Genomic DNA, 23,877 nt, shown 5'->3' on the forward strand with positions numbered 1-23,877 from the left:
AGAAGCAATAATGTTCCTGATGTAAAATTCCATTATAAAATTAAGCAATTACTTTATAAAATTAAATAATCTAAAAGCGGTAATTAACATCTATAAAAGTATATAATATTGATATTTATAATATAATTATAAATGGTTATTATTTTATCAACGTAATATTTTTATATTACAGAGTCTGAATCCGATCTTCATTTTGCTGACTGAAAAATTTATAACAAAATATTATAACAAAAAGAAAAATAATAATATAAATAATTTTTCTTCATTAATAGCAAAATATATATTGATAATTTTTTAAATCAATTCTATTACCAATAAGTAAGATATTTGTCAAAATCAAGGAATACAAAATTTTTCACTAGATAATGAATGTTGAGTAAACATATTTAAAAATATTTCTTAAATATTTTAAAATTCTACACAATGCAATAAAAATAAAATGAAAGTTCATTATTTTACATAATAACATTAAAAAAAAATTTTTTTAAGAACATATTAACTAAACTTTTCTTTGCTAAAGGATTTCATAATTATTTAAACATTATCATCCTTATCTGAAGTAGTCTTGATAGAGGATTTCAATGATAAATAAATGCTTTTGAATATTAGTCATCTTTCTTAAAAGATAAATCCTACCAAAATAAAAAAAAAATATATATAAATAACATATAGAATATATAATAATTCGATCTGCTAAATAAACACACACAAAAAAGTATACCAGGACTCTTTGCAGGAATCTTAAAAAAAAAAAAAAAAAAAATGAATTCGCACTATATATGAGCAATTATTTTGTTCCGCTCTAGGCGAGTCTTTAAACACACAGTTGAGGGAGTTAACGAATCCTTCAAACACGTCGTCTCTACTCATAATACTAATTGCGTTTTCCGCAATTTTTAGGACTTTGTGATTAATCAACGGATACTGAACTCAACGAACACCAACACGTGCAAATATTTTATTAAATATTTATTTATTAAAATAGTGGTATGATATGTGGTGTACTAAAGGTGAACTTAACGATTACTTGTCATATCACGTCTCATACATAAAATTATTTTATTGTTCGCCTTAGATCGTAATTTTCTACATTCTACGAGCATTGTGAACCAAAGAATTGAAACTACAATGGAAATTATTTTATTTTTCATTTCTTAAAATATACCGCCGTTGTTCTCATATTCTTTTATTTTCCAGGTCACAGAGTATGAAATTTTCTGACCAGAAAAATTAGTTGTGAGCTATAACGTTCAAACAGTACTACTTTGAACAAGTGTAAAACCATAGAGAGGAAAATAGAGGCTTTATTCACAGAAATTATAAAGACAACTCATTTAACACTATATTCCACTTTGACTGTAGCGCCCTCATTCTTGGAAGATGGAATTAACAGGAAATTCATCACTCTGAGTCTGACTTTATCAAAGTTATATAGATATTTCACTATAGATTATCCTTTTATTTTGAGTTTTTCTTCCTGTGAGAGTTTACATAATCTCATGCAAAAATGTTTTTAAATAAAATTGTTAAATTATCTTATGCATGCTCATTTTTTTAAAGGGAAAAATAATATATATTAATTCTCCAGAATATTCTTAAGTCAGTCTTACACTACTTTCAAATTATCCTTCCTATAGATATTCTGTAATTTAATTGCTAAAATAAAATTTTAAAAAATACTATGAAGATAAAAATGCTTTATATTTAATTGAACCAGTATTTAATGACAGCCAAACGATATGTTCACAATAGAAGAAGCATCCAACTACATCTACTTAACCGTTAGGCTGTTGAGATCGATAGATCGTTTCGGCTCACTGTTTTCAGCCGTGCGAAAACTTCAAAGTTTTGATATTTGACTTCTTTTTTTGTTAACTGCTTTTCCGCAGTTATCCATGATATAATAATTGGCGACATCCAGATAACGAATTCTTGCCCTTTTATAAAATTAGTGATAAGTATTTATTTAATAAAATAGTGGTATGTTTTGTACGATACTAAAGGTGTACTTAACGACTACTTCTCATATCACGTCACATACATAAAACTATTTGCTTGTTCGCAATAGATCGTAATTTTCTACATTCTACGAGCATTGTGAAACACGAGAACAAAACTACAATGGAGAATTTTTCATTTCGTAAGATATACTGCGGTTGTTCTCATTTTTTTTTTTTTAAGGTCAAACAGTACGAAATTTTCTGGCCTGAAAAATTACTTTGTGCGCTACAACTTTCAAACAGCATTACTTTGAGAAAGAGTAAAACCATAGAGAAGGAAATTAAATGCTTTATTCACAGAAATTATAAAGACAACTCATTTAATATTGTATGACTCTTAGACTGTAGCGCCCTCATTCTTGGAAGATGGAATTAACAGGAAATGCATCCTTCTGAGTCTAACATAGTGAAAACAAAAATAATCTCTAGTGTAGTGAGAAAAGATGTAAATAATTATTAGGTATTTACTCTAGTTTTATTTCGCTTGCCACGAAATATTATCAAACTTTAAAAAATCATGATATATTGCTTTGTTACTTGCAAAATTCAAACCATGTAATTCTGAAATAATGTATTTCTCACTTATTTATTCTTTCTTTAATTGATTCTGTGATACAATGTTCAAATAGCATTACTTTGAGCAGGAGTAAAAGCACAGAGTAGGAAAATAGATCCTTTATCATAGAAACTATAAATGCAATTCATTTGACACTGCATCGCACTTAGACTGTAGCATCCTAATTCTTGAAAGTGTGAATTAGCAGGAAATAATTCTGACATAATGAATTCGTTTCTGACATAAAGAAAACGAAACTAATCTCTGTCGCCGTGAAAACGATGTAAACAATTATTGAGTATTTACTGTTTCCAAGTTGTAACTTTTTTGTTGCCGATAAGTCGCTAAATATGACAACCTTCTTCATCACTTTCTAATAACCTTAAAAGTGAAAAATTGATGCCTCAAAAGGGATAAATCGCTTATTTACTTGCCTTAGAGTTTGACGCTTAAAAATTCTCAAACCAAGACAGCATCATTCTTCGCATGATAGAACGCTCATACAACACTTTCATGATATTTACAATATAATTTTGAATGCATATTTATATCTACAGCAATATCTCTATATTAATATATAATCCTAATCAAGATTTAATTTTATTGTTTAAAAAATGATCTACCTTGAAAATATTATAACAATAAAAAATAATATAATATTAAAAATAATTTTTTTCAACCGAAATAGCCAAATATCTATTTATAATATTTCAAATCAATGTTGTTACAATACATCAGAAATCTGCCAAGTAGAGGAATGCAATTTTCTGCCTAAAGGATAATGAATACAATGTCTAATTATTTCACAGATTATTTAAAAATTCTTCAGTAGTAAAATAATAATAAAATGAGTCTATTATTTGACAAGTAAACACATTAAAACAAATTTTTAAAGAAATAATTCAATAAATTATTAGGGATGAAAGCTCTAAAAGCCATTTTAAAATTAAAGCTGATGCAGAGGGGCCAGGAGAAAGGAAAGGAAATGGGGAAAACAAACCTTTGAACTTTAACGATACGGAATTCTGCTAATGCCTACATAACCTAGTTAAAATGTGGAAAACTTGATTCCGCACTTTAACGGAGTAAATCGTGCCTCTATAACACTGAGCAAGGCTGAACATCAACCATATGATGGCAATCATTTTGGATGGCCATGATTTCGGATTTTTTGTTTTGATTAGTGAGGCGCTGCAATCGCTTATCGTGTACCTGAGTGAAACCTCTGATTCTCTTCTCTGAGTTTCAAACCTGAAGACAGACTAATGGAAACATTTAACACTGTATTTTACGTAGACTGTCGCGTCATTTTTTTTTTTTTTTTTCGAAGATACAACTTCAACAGATTGTACGTCACCCTGACGCATGTAAATTGAATAAATTTCTGTTTTCATAACAAAGACGTAAACACTACTATGCTGTACTTTTATCTCAATTTTAGAATAGATTATCTGGAATGGGTTGATTTGCTATATATCAAATAATTATTTTTTTTTAAATTTATGATGGACATTAAGTGAAAAAAAACTTTTCGTATTCCAGTTTTTTTAACCATTTCTAAAGAAACTGCGATGTTTTTATTCCGACATTGTGAATATTATTTTAAGCCTGAGAGCATGAAATCGTATCTTTGTAATATTAATCTTTCATGCGCATTTCTCGTTTTTCTTCAGATTTAAATGTTTGTAAAATCCACCTTATTTCCAAAGAATTCAGTTTTTTAATTGATTTTATATTTTTTTTAGAGCTGTAGACAAATCATTTATCAATAATTTTAATTTTTTCATGTTTCGTAAATGAAATGGGAAATGGCATATTATCCACAAAAATAGCTAAAAATCAATATTTTCCACATATATTTATATTTGTGCATTAATTCAATATTCTCTTCGAAGCCATATATAATTCAATAAGCCTTTCGAAACAGTTATCAAATTAGAAACAGCTGCGGGATTACACAGGAATTATTACTTTATGATTGTTAATAAATTTTCATCACACATGTTCCAGCCGTCGTTGTGTGCAGAGAAGAAATGGAAGCCAAGTTTTCCATTTCTTACAGTTTTGCCCGAAATATAATTTCAAATGAATTTCTATTTCTATCACTTTCATAGAGACAAATAGAAATTCATTTAAATTTATATTTCGCATAGATTGAAGCGAGATTTCGAAGTTAGAATAAGCAAAAATATATACCATCCTGACGTTATGAAAATGGAACAAATTCATGACAGGGTAATAATAAATAGACATTCGCTGTAATTTTATCTCGTTTCAAATGAATAGTATTAGATTCAAGATGATTTGTTACATTGTTGATTTAAACAATTCAAATTATATAATTCTGAATAACATTTTTCTTACTAAATTATATATATGTAGTATGAGCCCCTATGCTACTCACTCTACCTCGCCGGCAGATGGCAGTAGTGTTCCAACTAGAAGTATAAGTGAGGCAAACGGCAGAAGAAAGACACTTGGTGCGAGAGTGTGTGAGCTTCGAAGTTGAAGGATAACAGCCATGCCTGAACTGCAACCAACCCTATACTTTTGTTCTTTTGCTTAATGTTCGTGTAGTCCTGTGTTCGTTTATTAAAATATGGAAAAGACAAACGTGTAGTCTTCTTTCGATTGAGGACACGATCCTACATATATATATATATATATATATATTAAATACAAAAATAATATTTAGAAAATTTAAAAAATAAAAAATATATATTTATTTGAGTGTTTACGGCATAAGAATGATATAAAGTACACTGATGAAAAATTCAAGAAGTATAAAATCTTTTTTAAGTTATTAAATTATAAATATATTTTTGCATGGAAATTTTTTCCAAATTTTATTTTTTTAACTCAACAAGCAATTAATTTTATGCGATTAAAATAATGCTTTTTTGACGCTTCAACAAATGAGTAATTTTAATTTTTCCCTCCTCTTCAAGATAAAAAAAACGTACATAGAATTTTCCCCCCTCCTTTGTATTGTCTTTCTCAACTTTTGCAACCAATTAAGCACCTATACTTTGTCTGTCTGAAATATGTTATTATAAATGTACTCAAAATAATGTCACATGATATTATAGAAGAAACTTGTTAATTTACAAAATATTGAAAACACATAAATTTTCAAATCTGAACAATTTGTACACGATAGCTTAATTTATATTACATATCATGGAAGACTATTTCTATAATCAAATTTTATCTTATAGATTCTTAGATTCTTTGAAGCGTGATAATTAAAATCTTCAAATATTAATAAAATTTAAAATTTATGCTGGAAAAATTAAATTATATACATTAAAGGATTAAATGGAGATAAAAACATACATTTTTATGAACTGCTACACTAAAAGACGATGGTGTTACGTAGGGAAAAAAAAAAAAAAAATCAGTGGAAATTATTAAATTTGCCAGCAATGCTAAAAATTATGTAATGGAAACTTAAGAGACTGCTTCATTGAAAATTACACCGAAGAAAAATGAATTTGAAATGCATCGTTGTAATGATTACATTAACTCTACTACCTACTCTTTTGATACAACAGATGGCGCTACTTTATTAATGTCTAGGAATATTTTCCCTGATCCTCTTGGGGTTCATTATTAGATTGTGTTCTATAAAAAGTAAGTAAAGTATTGTAAGTGCTGTGTATTTTCGTTTCATGTTTTGTTTTATCTTGTTAAATGTGGAATTTAGAAAATAATTAAATAACTGTTCCTCAAATTCGTCTCTTTATTCATCTACCTCACAATGAAGATATAAAGAGTCTCGTCCTTAAACATTGTAAAATTAATAAAAATTATTTAGGCAAAATGTACTTTCATTAAAAAAAATTACTGTATTTTAAAGAATCACCTTAGGTCATTGTTAATAAATACCAGTATTTATTAATAATGGACATATATTTATCTTATTATTATTTTTTATAATTTGTTATGGTTAAATTTTGCTGTCCCAAATTATTTTCTTCACTATTGTTTGCATGTTTTTTTACTAATTGTTAAATAGGAATGTTTTATTTATATATAGATCATTATACAACCTTTACCCAACCCAACCATAAATACCCACTTACCCATTATATGTATATATATATATATATATATATTTCTTTTTGAAAAATATGAAATGGAATCCATTGAAAAAAAAGTACAAAGTTCTCGCAGTTTTTTAAAAACTTGAAATGAATTTATATCATTATTCGTACAAAAGGAGAAAAAATAATGCTTCTTCTTCGAGTTAAAGTACAGTTTCCAATATTCACTTTATTTAAGTAAAAAATAAGTTTACATAATTTCTTACATCATGGGAAAGTGGCTAAATCTAAAATTTAAATTTTCTTCATTAAAACAAAAGGAGGAAGAAAAAAAAAAAAAAAAAAACTATGCTTATTTTCTAACATACTTCCCAACAATTTATATCAAGCAAAATAATAATAATATTTAATCCTCACGAGCACATTACGTGTGACAATTATGATTTTGATCACGTTGCCAAAAATTCAAATTTCAAAAAATGAAGGTTGCCCTTACAGCAAACTAAATCAAGAGAAATAATTTTTAGCAGGTGTTTGAATAAAGACTGTTTATGCACTCTTATTTGGAAATGGGGAAAAAAAAAAAAAAAAAAAAAAAAAAAAAACTAAAGAGCTAATTATTTAAAGTGAAGTTTAAAAGTGTCTGATTCGATAGTAAGTTTTCGATGTTATAGATGAAAAAATTTAAAGTTCCGAATAACCTTTAATAAATTTAAAATTTTGAAAAATCAATTCATTATAAATATTAACTATGCAAGAATTAAGTGCAGCTAAGAATTACCACATTTGGTAAGACTACAGCAATAGTCTGCCCAATAACGCGTTTTGAGCGATTTTTCGAACAGACAATTTATAGAGAACATGTCAGCCGAAAACATCGAGTTAAAAATCTATCTAAATTTATTCAAATAAATATCACAAAACTTTCATAATTTTTTTGTGTGTCAGTATTTGTGAGCAAAATTTGAAGAATTTATTACGGAAGATATTTTTTTTTTTTTCAAATATTCTAGACATCACAAATCAATCAAATCGTCAGTCACATAGTGTAAACTTCATAAAAATAATATATGATATAAGAGTATAATGTATATTCTTATTTATCCCTGTGTCGATGTTCTGTCATGCAATATATATATTTACAGTCTCAATAAGCTAAACTCGGACATCATAGGAAAAAGGCTCCTTCTGCCAAAATATTTAAATTAAAATGAATTAGAAAAACGCGAAAGAGTGCTGTGAGATCTAAGTTGGCGAGATTTTGTCTCCGGCCAAAATTATGAAACTAGTGGTAGATGGATAGCAATAACATCGATGAATTAATGGAAGAATATAGACAGAACTATTGAAGAGCTTATGGAGCTGCATTAAGTGACACATCAAAATGCTGCAGAGCAGATTTAGCCAGGAAAAAGAGAAATAATAAACACAATTAAGCAACAACCTTCCAGGGAAATAAGGGTGATGCTGAAAGCATGGAAAATTACTGTATCATATGTTGAGAAACTTTACCATGATAAGGTAGTAATTACTCATTTTAAAGATAATTTTCAGTGCCTCGTTTTCGCACAATTTGGGAGCGCAGCCAAAGAGAAAGGTCTATTGTCCATTTTCTTGTAAAAAACATGCATTATAAGCAATAAATTTGAGTATTATTTTCAAAATGGAATGCATTGTTCTATTTTACAAAATGGAATGCATTGTTCTACTATTGGAGACCTATGGAAAAAATCGTATTTGGCACATACACACACATGTCCGCATGTATACACACACATACTTTCATCTTTGTTATTAGAAGAGATTAAAATATTACTTATCACCCAAGGATTTACTATGTGCCAAATATGGCCTAGCAATATGCACTGTAGAAAGATCATATTGCGGGGCCTGAAAGATTTGAGGACCATTTATGTTGTAGATTTAGATACTATTAGTTTTAGTTTGAAAATAAGACCCTATTAAATTCATCTTATTTTAGAAGAAAAAAGTATTATTGGGTTTAATATTATATGCACAAATATATTTACATTGTATAATGCTTACCTCTTTGATGTTTAATTTCAGCTCAAATTTTTAAATATCTTGCATGCTTTAAATGTTACCAGCTTTAGATAAACTATATTAAAAGGAATGTAGCTAAAATTTTATTTAAAAAGTCGACCGTTCAGCTAAATGTAAAATTAAGCAAATATTTTATTAATATCAAAGCAATGGTAATAAATAGATATGAATTATTTTAATAACCTTACACTTGTTCTGCTTATTGCTTTATTAATGGACTCAAGTTTCATGAAATTGCAGTGATATTAAGAATATATTTATCAGATTCATTTAACCTTTGACTTTCGTAGCAGTGTAGTTTTATGCTAGTTTTTGTACCATTTTTAATTCCTCGCATAACTCGCCCTGACATTATATAAAAACCTTCTTTCTTAGCTTTGAATTATGGGAAAAAAATCACATGATAAAATATTTCATGAAACATATAAAATTCAGTGAAAAAATGAAATATAGTGCTGAAAATCATGGAAAAATAATTATCAAAAATTGTAAAAATTAAAAAAAAATGAGCTGCAATTAAATTGGTATGATTAAAACGAACAATTTTTTTTAAAAACTTTAAATAAGGTGTACAAATGAAATTTTGCTATGATAGTTTCTAAAAGCATGAAATAAAAACAATAAAATATTTTTTTTTTTAATTTTTAGTGAAATACAAATTTTAGAAAAAATTGTTTTTAGATATATCACTTTTTAAAATATATTTATATTGAAATTTGTCGCTCTAAATTTAATGGTCTCTCCTGTAGAGCGCAGATGCGTACATTCCATATTACTTCTTACATTCAAAAATATTTGAATTCAGATAAATTTCATCATGTTAAAAGGGCTTAATCTTTTGAAAAATAATTCAAAAAACATTTATGTAAAATTTTCAGATTATAGAAAAATACAAAATAGAAAAAGAATATAACTCAATCGGCGAAATGACGTTCCGATCTATAAATACTACTTTGTAAATCAATTGAATTTTATATTCAGACTTTAAGGTGCTCTATGAGTTTACAAACGTATTATCTTTACTAAAAGCAATACACATTTCGTTAAAATTGTTTTGTAGACAAAATCCGGATTCTGAAAAACAAAAAAAAAAAAAGTATTTTGAACTTCTGCTTATGTAATAACTGTTTTGAAATTCAAATTTTTAGCCATGATTTAAATCTTTATCAAGGAGTCAAAAATAGATGTAGTCACCGCAATATAAGGTAGGAAAGCTAATCTCCCATGTGCGTCAATTTTACGCTCAAATTTACTCCGCTGTGAGGTCTGCTTGCAAAGTCTTATATCCGGAAAACTGTCAGCTTAGTTTATCAGATATATTTACAAGTCATAAACATTCATTCAGATTTCTATTTACAGTTTTTTAAATGAAGTTTGCCCAGTTACCGGATTTTGCTACAAAACTGTTGACCTTGTATTCAGGTGATAAGAAAATAGTATATAAAACTTGGCATTGGTAGTGTTGGTACATTGTTAGCAAATACAGCATTTTGTTGTCCTCAATCCAAAAGCAGCAGCTATTCTTCGAATTTTCGCCATGAAGTCCATGTTGGTACTTTGCGTTTTTCTTGTTATTGGAGGTAAGAAGCATTTTCTTATAAGAATGCCTAGTTTTATTCTCTTAGAGTTCAAAAATATTCTTTTTTTTTCCCTTCAGTTTGTTACAATTAGTAATATGTAATTTTAAATAATAATATTTTATAAAAAATAGTCAAGATCAATTCATTCATATTTTAAGGAAGAATAATTAAATAAATAAAACGATGGTCTGAAAAAACATAGATTTAAGCAACAACCGTAATTCGTAGAATATTCTTAATTTAATTTGTTTGATCAATTGGTATTTACCAAAATAATCCATCTAGAAATAGGATTTCCTTTAAATCTTTTACATTGCACATATATTCATGTGATATACGATTTAACAAATTTTATTCCCTATTCTTCTTTAGAATTTAAAATCGTTTTATTAATTAGAAATAAAAATTGCACCTCGTAAAAAAAAGACAGCAGAGAATTAATTAGAAAAACCTTTTTTACTTTTATACGATCAGCTTCTTTTTCTGACACTATAGGAGGAAAACATAATTCTTTTCTCCAAATACACAACATTATTATTATTGCAAATATTACGCGATGTTTTAAATTCTATGTAATATTATAAATACATAAAAATATTATTAGATTTTTTTATATTAATAGAAGAAGATGAAAGGATATATATGTTTTGTTGGAGGTCAAAGCGCAATATTTCACATTTTAATTTTTATTCATGCAAAGCAAACTAATAATTAAGTTCAAAGCACGGTTAAAAAATTAACCTGATGTTCTTTCTTAAGATAAAGCATTTTTTGAAAATTTTTATACAATTGTTCTTTACATTAAGAATGGTACATTAAAAGGAAACAATCATTCCTTTCTCTAATTTTTTTTAAAACATAAAGGTGATTTTTTTATAAGGTTTATTTCTTTTTTAAACGAGCATATGCTAATTTTATTTTTACTTGTGATATTGATATAAGAAATATCGATACCTTCTTCTTGCTAGTATTGATTTTTAAAATCTCTAAGTTTTAGAACATTATTAATATTTCTTTATAAAAGTTTTCGGTGGAATATATAGCAAAAAAGGAATGCAAAAAAAGGAATTTTAATTCTTGCGATGCAATGCAAAAAATCACCTTCCTCGCGTTTTTCTAAATTTCATATATTTCCTTTTAAAAGCTGATTTCAAGATTCTGAGCTTTTGTTGTTTTTAACCAAAAATTTCTATGTTTAAAAAAATATTTTTTATTATTCTTGAGAAATTTCGAAACTGGCGGCGCCGTTTACTTAACGAAAGTAAATAAAATGAACAGAAATTACTTTATAATTCATGTTTAAAAGTTAAGATAAGTTGTGGGATTTTAAGAGCTAAATTTTACAATTTTTTGGAAACTAAATTTTTCAAATTTCATTCACATTTTACAAAGATTTGTAGAAAAATGAGTTTCTTCTGATTGAACGGAATAAAAAAAAATCTAAATATTTGTCCTAAAAGAAAATATTGTCAAATTTTTAAAATTTTACAAATATTCAAACATTTTCGACGCAACTGTTTGTCTATTCTGAATAGTCTTTTCCAATCAAATCAATTTCAAACGATTTCTGTCATCTCTTATTCAGCACAACTTAGAAAGTAGAATTTCCGACAATTTACCATAGATGGCAGCCCAAGCAATTCAAAGGTCTCTGAGAGTTAACACATTATTATTTAATTCACAAACGACTGAGAAAGATTTTGGCTTCTTTTAACGTATCCGAAAATCTAAATGTAGGGAACAAATTTCATTTCTAAATTTCAAGAATGATCTATAAAGATGAAATAAATATCTCAACAGATAATGATAGCAACCGATTTATAATAAATAACTCCTAGAAAATTATAATTAAAGCAAATTTTTTAGATAATAATATAAGCAATAAAAAGTAAGTTGGCTCCTGTTTGGCTATTTATTTCATCACAATCATTTACAGCATTTTCTTTTTATCTTTAAAATCATTCTTAAAAAATTATTAAAACTTAATTTATTTATTCAATTTACTTATGCATCAGTGGCAATTTATAATTTGGAAGAACAAAATACTAAACTAAAAACTCTCAACTATAAACAATTAATACAAATGAAACAATAGAAAAAATAAATCGCCATGTTATTGTGATGACCTTTGCACAGCGTGCTATCATTGAAGTCTTTACCATTGCTGTCCTAATATTGGAGTGTGAAACATCAAGATTGGCAAGGGTTTTCATAATTGTATGCACATTTTACGACTTCTTTATTTAAACATTTAATAGTAAATAATCTAGTTCCATGCTTTATAAAAAGTACTACAGCCGTTATCACAATAATTTTCAGACTTTTATTGAGCTGATATTGATATTTTGTTTTCTTTCAATACATTTTACGAACTTCTTTCTTGAAGATACTTCCCAAGATAATTGTATAATTCCCAAGATAATTGTATTCAGGACAATTGTTGAAATAATCAAACCTCTAAACATCAGATGCTTTTTAATGCTTTCATTTAGGATTTACAGTGGTGCAGTGGCGGATTTCTGATTAAGCAGACTAAACAACTGATTAGGACCACTTTGGCTGATGGGGGGATCACTTTTCAGTTAGATTTGTTACTGGCTTAGTTGCCAAATGAATAAATTTGTAAAAAAAAGATGCACATTCTATGAAATATTAAGACAGTAAGTACATTGTTAAACATAATTGGTCAGATTCTTTACCATTTCAATATATTTACTTAATTGTTACGGTCTTTATAAACACCGAGAATCTGCTTAAAATAGTGTTGTTTAGAAACATGGATACCAATCAGTCATAATAAATAAATGAACTAATTAATTAACCAAATACAAATAATCAACATCTTGATTAAGTTAAACTTGAAGTTGAAAGATAAAATAAATTGACCTGAAAAGAGGACGCTCTGAGCACAAAATACCCAACAACATTTTTATATTTCTTTACGATATTGGCAGGCATTCAGAATATTGAACACCACATCGTGGATATTATTTGCACAACATCTTGTGCTAACAAGGAGCTAATAGCGAGGATAATTTTGAAATGTTCGTTAGCTGATAAGATTATACATTTGTATTAATTAATTTTGGTTGATTCTAATAGGCTTTCAATTTTTTATATGGTATTTAAACCGTTTTCTTTCTGGGTCATTGATGAGCAATTTAAACAATTCTAGAAATATGAAAACTGGCCTCTTTTCTTAGTTTAGAATGAACTGATTGATGATTTAAAAAAAAGAAATAATATGTAATATTCAAACTTCATACCGTATGATGGGCAATATTGATACGATATCTACACGATACTGTGCGGCATTCAGAATATAGAACAACGTCGTGGAAATATTATGATGGGCAATATTGATACGATATCTACACGATACTGTGCCGCATTCAGAATATCGAACAACGTCGTGGAGATATTATGATGGGCAATATTGATACGATATCTACACGATACTGTGCCGCATTCAGAATATAGAACAACGTCATGGAAATATTATGATGGGCAATATTGATACGATATCTACACGATACTGTGCGGCATTCAGAATATCGAACAACGTCGTATAGATATTATGATGGGCAATATTGACACGATATTTATACGATACTGTGCGACATTCAGAATATAGAACAACGTCGTGGAAATATTATGATGGGCAATATTGATACGATATCTACACGATACTGTGCGGCATTCAGAATATCGAACAACGTCGTGGAGATATTATGATGGGCAATATTGATACGATATCTACGCGATACTGTGCCGCATTCAGAATATAGAACAACGTCGTGGAAATATTATGATGGGCAATATTGATACGATATCTACACGATACTGTGCGGCATTCAGAATATCGAACAACGTCGTATAGATATTATGATGGGCAATATTGACACGATATTTATACGATACTGTGCGACATTCAGAATATAGAACAACGTCGTGGAAATATTATGATGGGCAATATTGATACGATATCTACACGATACTGTGCGGCATTCAGAATATCGAACAACGTCGTGGAGATATTATGATGGGCAATATTGACACGATATCTACACGATACTGTGCGACATTCAGAATATAGAACAACGTCGTGGAAATATTATGATGGGCAATATTGATACGATATCTACACGATACTGTGCGGCATTCAGAATATAGAACAACGTCGTGGAAATATTATGATGGACAATATTGATACGATATCTACACGATATTGTGCGGCATTCAGAATATCGAACAAAGTCATGGAGATATGTAAAATATCTCATGTTAATAGAGTATTGATATCTTCTTCAGCTGTGACGTTGAAAAGAGGGAGATAAATTTATCATCAGGCAATCCTAATGGTAAAACATACTTTGCTTAATATATGAGAACATTCGATTCGATTGAGAATATTCGATTTCATTTACTAATCAATCAAAATAAAGTTGTATTCTACTATTTGTCATTTATCCCTTAGCTGTCCAGTGTGCCAGAATTCGAAGACAGGCGGTGACTGAGGCTCCAGTGGCGGCTACGTAAGTAAATAAAATGCATATTTTTTCAATTTCTTCCATAATTTTCAAATAAATTCAAAGTTATCTTAAATATTATTATTATTCTATAATTTAATCATTACTCACATTATTCTTTTTATTATCTTCAAAATTATGACCTTTAAATCCTTATATTTTAAAGTTTTTAAGATCATATGCATTAAACTTGTAAATTCTTACTGCAATTTTAACATTTTTACTATTTGCTTATTTGCAACTTTTAAATTTCTTATATGTTTTTAAATGTATCTAGGTTTAATTAAATTCAGGTTTAAATTCCTAATGTATTTTCAAAATTTTTAATACTGAAAATATTTCCAATCCCTTAACACTTTTTAAATATTTTTAAAGTTTAATTTCTAAATACTTAATATGATTTTTTTTTATGTTTTTAGATTGTGTATATGCATACATTCAATTCGTAAGACAATTTGCAAATATTTTTTTATTAACTACTTTATTTATTATTAATTATGTTTTTAATGTTAATTTTAAAATACATTCTGCGTCTGAAGTTTCTTCTGTAATGGGCATTTAAAAAAAATACATGAAATGAATCAGCTGCGGCATTTTTATAAATTTTGACACCAAATTATTTATTCTTATAAAAATACAAAATATTTTTTAAATTCTGATGAAAGAATCCAGATTTTCTTTTTATCTTTTTTAATTTACAAATTCATTTTTATCCATTCATTAAAATATTTCATTTATGTTCTCTCTCTCTCTCTCTTTTTTAATCTTCAGAACTGCGAAGACTGATGGGATGAACGTAGCTTTAGGTTTCATGGTGGACGAACTGGACAAGGAATCAGCTCTCGGAGGACCAGTGAATCCTGCCGGTCTTAAAAAGGTGCCGAAATTTTCTATATTAAGTTATGAATAATCAATGATATATAATATTTTTTAAAATACCGTGCACTTCTCACTGTGTGCATTAATTTCACCAGTTTTAATGACATTCGCATGATGGATAATTTTGTGAAGATCAGAGTGTTTCAAAACTCTTAGAAAAACTGCGAAGGGTGATAGAATACATACAGATATGCACTAATAAGCATTCAGTGGATTGTTGTAACTCAAATAATGAAATATTAGAATAATTTCTGAGCTAGTATGACCATATAGAATAGTGGGCACGATGAAAATGCGCGCAATTTTATCGAGTGGTGGAGTGGACTTGAGTGATAATGAGTGGACACGCTGGAGAACTCATTATCATCCCGTCGTGAAAAAAATGAATTCAGTATTACTCGTGAAAGGAAGAATCTGATATTGCAAGAGATTACAAAAGATTTTAGAATAGAGATTTCTGATGGAGATGAGGTAGGTAGCACCAGCTTTTATTTATGTTCAAATTAGTGCGTACTAAAATGGTGTGTTCATGCATTTAGTAGCATATCATACGAGAAAGCATTTTTTATGTATATTATATAATGCATTAATATGATTAATTTGGAAACAGTCGGCTATTCTAGTGATTTTTTTTTTCACTAAAATTCTTTAAAAAACCGTAAATCAAAATACATTTTTCGAATTTGATTTTTTAGTAACTGAACATGCTTCAATAAACGTATTAACTCCAATGCTGGACATGTTTCTTACAGAAGTTAGTGCTTGAGCCTGTGATGGCCATTTTTTACTGACTGCATCTTTTGTCTTATTATTGAGAAGATCTGGTCATTCATTAACTCGAATGCTTAGACATGTCGAATACTTTCATGGCTAATCATGATTATAAGAAAATAAGCACCTTTGGCGACCAACTGTTTCGCTGGGAATATTAGTTGCGTTTCATTTCAACGAAATCTCTTATGCATAACTTCTTTTCTTAATTCTCCTAATATAGTATTTTAAAGCATCAAATGGTAGTAGGCATTAAAGATGTATTATTTAAATAGCCTTACACCTGTTCAGTTTATTATGCAAATAAACCTCCCTAAAAGAGTACCTTACTCCCTATTAGAGCACCAAACCATTAGAGTACAATAAAAAAACTTAATTCTTGGATCGTTTATTTCAAATGGCACCTTTTTTTTTTTTTTTTTTTTTTTGAGGAAATATAACTTTACCTTCTGATTTTTCCATGCAGTCTACGCAGTTACCAAGTTGAATCTTTTTTTCTTAGCGTTTAACTATGAAAAAAAAATCATGCGTTGAAATGTTCGAGAAGCAATGAAAACAATGTAATTTCATTGTAACAATTGAATCTATTTATAAAAAATATGCAAAAAAATAATTTTACAAAAATTTTAAATTTTTAATAGCCTTAAACCTTTTTAATTTATTGCATACATTGTTCCACAGAGCACTAGCACACGTATACGCGTTTATTATTAATGGAGAAAAGACTAAAGGTGGGTTTACCCTCTGTCAGTTATAAGACTGCTAGCAGGCACGGCATGCGCAGAAAGGCTGAAAAATGCTGTTCGGTCTATAGCAAGTACTTGTCCCGCCGGGATATCATGATGCTGTATTGTATTTTTTTCGTACTGCGCATGCGTTTGTAGAATTTAGTGGATATTTCGGCGTGAAAAAATTGATCACTTTATCATAGATTAATCTCCCCATTTTTTGCTCTTTGTTCTTTCTAATGCGATATAGTGTTTTTTTTTTTCATTTTATTTGCCATTTTTTCTATAGTTTTCCAAATTTAGGTATGTTGACCTTTTCTTTTATTTTACCATGTTTCTCTGTGTAAATATCCATCATTTTAATACGATACGCAGTGAAAAAGAAAAATTCAGGGACGCCAAAACGGCAATTTATAGCCAAGTACGGAATCTATCTTATGAAATTGTGGCAAACATAAATCAGTCAATTTCTGCGCATGCGTTGTCTTACTGACCGGCTTATAACTGCTCAAGTGTAAACCCACCTTTAGAGAGAGAGAGAGAGAATTTTGCTTAAAGAATTGAGGGATATTTTCAAACTTATATTTGACTATTGCAATCAAGCTTTTTAAAAATCTACCGATGAATACATTTGTTTAAACTATTTATAATTGCAGGCTACTGTTCTTGCATTGAAAATCCAATTGCTTGGAGGAAAAGTCGACGAACCCACCCAAGACAAATTGGCTTCCCTCTTGGCAGATGCAGCTGATCCTAGCTACTCTCAATATGCTGGTGGAGCATCGAAACCAGCTGACACCAAAGTGAACCTCTCTCAGTTTGGCGCATAAGCTGTTGATGCTATCACTATGCACGATTGAATATCAGTCTTCTGGTTGACTATGAACTCCTCCTTTTATTACCTTTTTTTACCCTTGTGTTCAACTCAAATCATTTGAGTGTTTATATGCTCTGTTAAAAATGCGTTAACTTTTGACTGGTTTTAATTCTGTGTAGAATATTTTGTTGAAATAAAAATGTTTCTGCTGCCATATTTTGATATTCGTTTTGTTTTGAGAGGAAAAAAAAATACTTTCAGCTTTCACTTTTAATTCTCAAAAATGGAATGGACATGAATAACATTAATCCTAGAATGCATGACTTCTCATTTTTTCACAAAAAAAAAAGAAAAAAAAGAAAAAGAAAAACGTGCTTTAACTATAACTATGCTAACGTGCTTTAAAATTAACTATGCCAAATGGCTACATTATGAACTGAAAAATAGGTCAGTGACACTAATGACATTATAACAATTCTGAATTAAAAATGAAAGTACTTTTTCAATAATATATTTTTTCAATGAAAAAAAAATTGATAGTATTTTTAATGAAAGAACTATTCATACAACATCCATTCCAAGTATTTTTCAAATTTCTGGTTCAAATCTTATTCTAGATCAATATTCCCACATATCGTTTTTTTTTTTTTTCTAAAAATATTTATCAAAAAGCATTTAGAAAGAGATTTCCAAAACCCATTGCAGCCCTTCGGAACAGTCATGTGAAGCTCATAAATGGAAATAAAAAAAGTATAGTCATATGACTACACGATGCACTATAAGGTTAAAACTACGCAAATAAATTTGACAGCGTAAATTATCTAAATATATACAGATATGGCACAAATACATGAACCTGTCATCTGCAATTTTCATCTGAACTAAGACAGTGTGCTTGTAATTTGAAGAATCGCTTAAATGGGCTAATACTTTATTGAAACACATATTGTTTGAAATTAAAATACTTTGAAGTCTAAATTTTTAGTGAAAATATCACATGTGTATAAATTATAGAGTTTAAAAAAATTACAATACACAAAATCTTTATATCGCTTGAAATATTTTTAAAATAAAAATTAGAATAAGAATTGAACCAAACGATTTTTAAAAATCATCGATAGTTAATTTTACTCCAAATAAATAGTTGCTTCTGGTGTAAAAAATTAATCGTCTGCATTTATATTTTTCTTTTACTGTTCTTTCAGAATTTTGCTTATGTGTTCTGGTAATAGTACTTCATATTAATTTGTTTTTCAAAAAAATAAAGAAAGAAAGAAGCATTGTAACAAAATCTGTATTATTTGTTTTTTAAATCTTTTAAAAGTGCTTCTAAAGATATTAAATATAATTTTGAAATATTAAGAAATAAAGGTAGATGAGTTTAAAGTTGCGCTGTTGCCTAGTAACGGAATATATAATTTTTTTTATTTATTTCGTCAGCTGTCATTAAATTATTTTTCCGGGTTTTTTTAAAGTCAATAAATTTTGAAGGAAAATTTAAGTGGAAACGAAATCAGTATCATTAAAAAAGTAACTTTAGAGTTTTTAAAGCGTTAAAAAAAATATTTTTTTGGAATAATTTGCTCTAAAGTTACTGCTGAAAAACGACATAATTGCGGCATTTTTCTGTTTCAGAGAGATCAAACTCGTTAAATCGAATATTTTGTTTTCACTATTATATTATTATCGCTTCCTGTACTAATAGAAGTATTCTTCACTTGACTTTTTTTATATATTTCTTCCAAATTCCTATGTATCCCTCTTACTATGTTATTATACGGTAACTGTTTCCCAACATCCATGTTTAAAAATTCATAAAAAGTATGAAATTTGTTTTATTTTTACATTTGTTTCGTGATTTTATGAAATAAGATAATTTTAAATTTAAACGTACAATAGTTACGAAATTTTAAATTTTGACATTGTATTTACTGAATCTATCGTGTTATTCTTGGCGAGTTATTTAGCAATAAATTCCTGGCATGCGTTAATAGTACCCAAAACGATTACGATTACAGTTCTCTTTTTTTTATATACTACGTGTACGAGAAAATTAATATTTTATCTGTAAACTGTATCTAAAAATATCTTCGGCAGGTCATTTTCCGAAAGTGATTTTATTACGATGGGTCGATTCATGAATCATTATTACTTTACAAAGCTAATTTTCAACGAGCATGGCACATCAAAAATAGGAAGACTTCTCCCATGAGATGTCTTATGACACCGCTTTTATTTTAAATGCTCTTAACGGATCTGCTCAAGGTCGAATTTATTCGATAATCCATCACCTGCTTCTCGAATATTATGAATCCCATCGCATGTTTTCAAATTACTTGTACTCATGAGGTAAATTTTGGAAATAGAGTAAAACCTTTTTAATATGTTATTTAAGAGTATTGTAGATTTTGGAAATAAAGTCAAGTCTTTTTAATATGCTCTGTTCAAGAGTCTTGTTTTAAAATGATGCATATATGAAATCACCTAATATTGAATTTTTTATCCAAATAAGATAGACTTACTTTAATATTACATTATAATGCTCTGAGTTGAATTTTTTAATGAGTTTTCATTAAGGTTTTAATGCATTTTTATGTTTAAAACTACATGCTTTTGACGACTAGTTGGTTCGGAAGAAATATTGGAAAAATTTAATTTCAATCAAATCTTTTATTCATAACTTAGTATGCACGATTTTCCCAATAAAGCATTTATTAAGCATTAAATTGTAACAGACCTTAAAATCGTGTTTTTAATGAGTTATATCTATTCGTTTTAATGTGACGCGAAATTTCTTAATGGTGTTAAGTCTGTAATGTTATAATGCTCTTAAAAGTTAAAATGTCTGAGTAAATTGCAAATAGTAATTTAGAGTTATACAATTTTACACTCTGATTCTTCATATACAACGTATAATTATCAGAATTTTTTTCATTAACTTTCAACAATAGAATAAAATCACAAAAATATTACTAAATATATTTTGAAATAATACAAATAAAAATATCTTGAATTTTATTGAAACAATAAAAAATTTAAATTATTAAATATATTATATAATAATTTAAATTAAATAATATATAATTGAATTTAAATTGTTATATAATAATTTAAATTATTTTAAATATTATATAATAAAATTTAAAATAAAATTTTTTTTATTAAAACAATATATTGTTGAAAAAAATATGCAAAAAAGTATTTTTGAAAAATTGTTAAATTTTAAGAAACATTTGAAAAATAGGTATCTAAAAATATTTTTTTTTCAAAACACTGCAAAATTAATTTTTGCAATAATATATTTTATGTTATCAAGTAAAAAAAACCCCAGAAATCTGACGAATTTTATGAAATTAAAATTCCAAATAATCTCTCAGAGGTGCACATTCTTGCCCTTCAAAATATATTTGCACGAAATTTGGTAGTTCTAGATCAAGTGATATGGCCTGTAGAGAGCCACAATACACATACATACACACTCATTTGCCTTTATTATTAGTAGAAGTAGAAATTTCAAACACTATTAATTGAATTTGAAACATTTTTAAAATTTCAACCTTTTCATATAATTGGACAAACATGACGACAAATATAACACTTTTATTGCATATATGCCTTCATTATTAATAATATATTAAAATTTTTAGTCTCTTATGTTTTTCTGTTATCTAACGTATAAAAGAGTTCATTCCCACTCATGATTAATATCTGGAAAACTAAGCTTCTCTCGGCAGGTTTTTTTTTTTCTTTTTGTAAAATTGTATTTTTTTGGAGAAGATATTTAGATATGAATCACATACTGATTACATATGGATTTTTTTCAATCTTACCTAAATATGAACTGGTTATTTAAATAAAAAAAATCACGAATGTATTTAGTTTAACAAGTTATTCGAAACAATCTGATATATTAATACATTCATTTTACAGTTTATCTCTCATTACTTATATATTTGAAATTACCCCTAGTTTCACCAAGGTGAAATCGGGTCCAAGATGGCGTTACATGACATTTTTAGCATGAGAGCAGATAAAAGGAGCTCTAATAATTAGCTATAGAATTTTTTTTTTGTATGTAAAATTTCATTTTATCAGGAAAGACACTTACATAGATAAACTTAAAAAGCAAAAATATTAAATATAAATCATAAATAAAAAATTAAAGCAAAAAGTAGGCCTCGAACCGATGATGAGCAACAGACATACTGCTCTGACCACTACACTGCGCGGCCCACTCTTCGAACTCGAAGTTGAATATACTTATTTTTATAATTAATATAAAAAAATTTAATTAAAAATTTTTAATTTAAGATCATAATTTTAAATAGATAAATTTAAAAAGCAAAACCTTATATAAATATAAAATTTGATTTAAATTGTTAGAGCCGTTTCCGAGATGCACGAAATAAATTTATATTTATACAAGAATTACTCCTTTAAAATTATAAGATAGTGACTTATTTTATTTATTTTATTAGAATGACAACAATTAAAATGTTAACATCTATGGCAACAGTTTATTGATTTCTTTTTTTTATAGATGTTAATGAGAAAACACAAAAAAATTTAATTTTGTTTCTAAATTACTTTGCTAGTTTCGAATGTCGTGATTTTAAATTTTTGATTCTAATTAATTCTAACTAAGAAATTATTGCATATACTTAAAAATATTTTCTCTTATGGCTTTAAACGATACATAATCGAATAACGGCAATGTTATGCAATTAATGAGATTTCATAACAATTTTTAATACAATCGTACTAAAAATTTCAGATAATATCAAAACTATTTAGAATATTGTTATGAAGAAAATGGAAATTATTCATTGTTGTCATAGTCACTAACGGAGAATAGTCAAAACAGCCTACCGGAGTTGGGAAGTTTCTCACAAACGTTATTATATTATATATATTTTATGTTTTTTATACGCCTTTACCTTTGAGAGAATTTCCTCAACAACAGATACCTGAATATATATGTTAAAATAAACAATTTAGTTTAAGGTAATAGAGCATCTTCAAGTTTAAAATGGGTATTGCTAAATGAAAAAGCTTCATAAATTTTTGTAAGCATGGCGAATTGATTGGAAGGGATTCGAAATGGAACATTAGAAATAATATGTTTGGTGAAAGCCGAGTATAAAAAAATTTACTTTGGCATGGATATTTCTGTTGATTTGAATCAAGTAAAACCTTTTTTTATCACTTGTATTTCTAATTTTGGTAATATCTATTCTTATAGAGCGGAAAAATTTGCAAAAAAATAATAATGAGTCTTATAATATATATTCGCATTTTTTTAATACGATATAGTTTTCCTTTTGTACATAAGTATTTAATAAATCTAAAACAAATTTATTAAATGATTTTTTTCAAATTAAGTATAGATATTATAGTAATACAAATTAATTTTGTGATATCAAATGCACGTAGATAATTGGGTATTCCTAATAAATACTACTGCTGTGAAAAGAATAAATAAAAGTTTGCAATAACTAAAATTGTTTTAGTTTAAATTATTTTTGTTATTTATTTGACACTTATATCAATTTTACTTGTTATTTGAGATTAATGAGAATACGTAAATTACGAAATCAACATAGTTAATTTTTTAATTCCAATGTAAAGTAAAATCAAGTATTTCGAGAAATGGCAACAAATAAGATTACGTAATACACCGCTATATCGGCATTTTATTTTGAAATGATCATAAATAAATAAAGCTATTTAAAATCATCTTCAATTAAGCGAAATTTAATACAGATAATTCATGATATGAGACAAAAAAGTTTCAGAGATATTTATTTATTTAATGCATCATGTAAAATGTAAATAACAGCAGAAAAGATTAAATTTATGGTTGCCTTTAAAAACTGAAATCCATTCAAATGATCAAAAAGACCTCTA

The 23,877-nt window shown here is 27.5% G+C and overlaps 2 protein-coding genes across 2 annotated transcripts in view; both read left to right on the forward strand.

Annotated features, from left to right (window-relative positions):
- Positions 1-1,480, forward strand: part of LOC129956919 (uncharacterized) — a 103,306-nt gene extending 101,826 nt beyond the window's left edge. Inside the window, exon 42 of the mRNA XM_056068957.1 lies at positions 1,198-1,480. The gene's annotated coding sequence lies outside the window, so the exon portion shown is untranslated. The remainder of the gene's footprint in view (positions 1-1,197) is intronic.
- An 8,647-nt stretch (positions 1,481-10,127) lies between these two features.
- Positions 10,128-18,184, forward strand: LOC129957403 (uncharacterized). The gene is made up of 4 exons (XM_056069705.1): positions 10,128-10,246; positions 14,724-14,781; positions 15,547-15,652; positions 17,810-18,184. The coding sequence occupies exons 1-4, from the start codon at positions 10,204-10,206 to the stop codon at positions 17,981-17,983; spliced, it is 381 nt and encodes a 126-aa protein (XP_055925680.1). The 5' UTR covers positions 10,128-10,203; the 3' UTR covers positions 17,984-18,184.
- Positions 18,185-23,877: the final 5,693 nt, after the last annotated feature.

This window comes from Argiope bruennichi, chromosome 11, assembly GCF_947563725.1.
Source record: "Argiope bruennichi chromosome 11, qqArgBrue1.1, whole genome shotgun sequence".
Taxonomy (NCBI): domain Eukaryota; kingdom Metazoa; phylum Arthropoda; class Arachnida; order Araneae; family Araneidae; genus Argiope; species Argiope bruennichi.

What these genes read in the sequence shown, in the direction of transcription:
- LOC129957403 (XM_056069705.1), top strand. Translation starts at nt 10,204, where the DNA reads ATGAAGTCCATGTTGGTACTTTGCGTTTTTCTTGTTATTGGAG. An exon ending in GAGGCTCCAGTGGCGGCTAC is followed by an intron (nt 14,782 to 15,546) that starts GTAAGTAAATAA and finishes TTTAATCTTCAG; the next exon opens with AACTGCGAAGACTGATGGGA. An exon ending in ATCCTGCCGGTCTTAAAAAG is followed by an intron (nt 15,653 to 17,809) that starts GTGCCGAAATTT and finishes TTATAATTGCAG; the next exon opens with GCTACTGTTCTTGCATTGAA.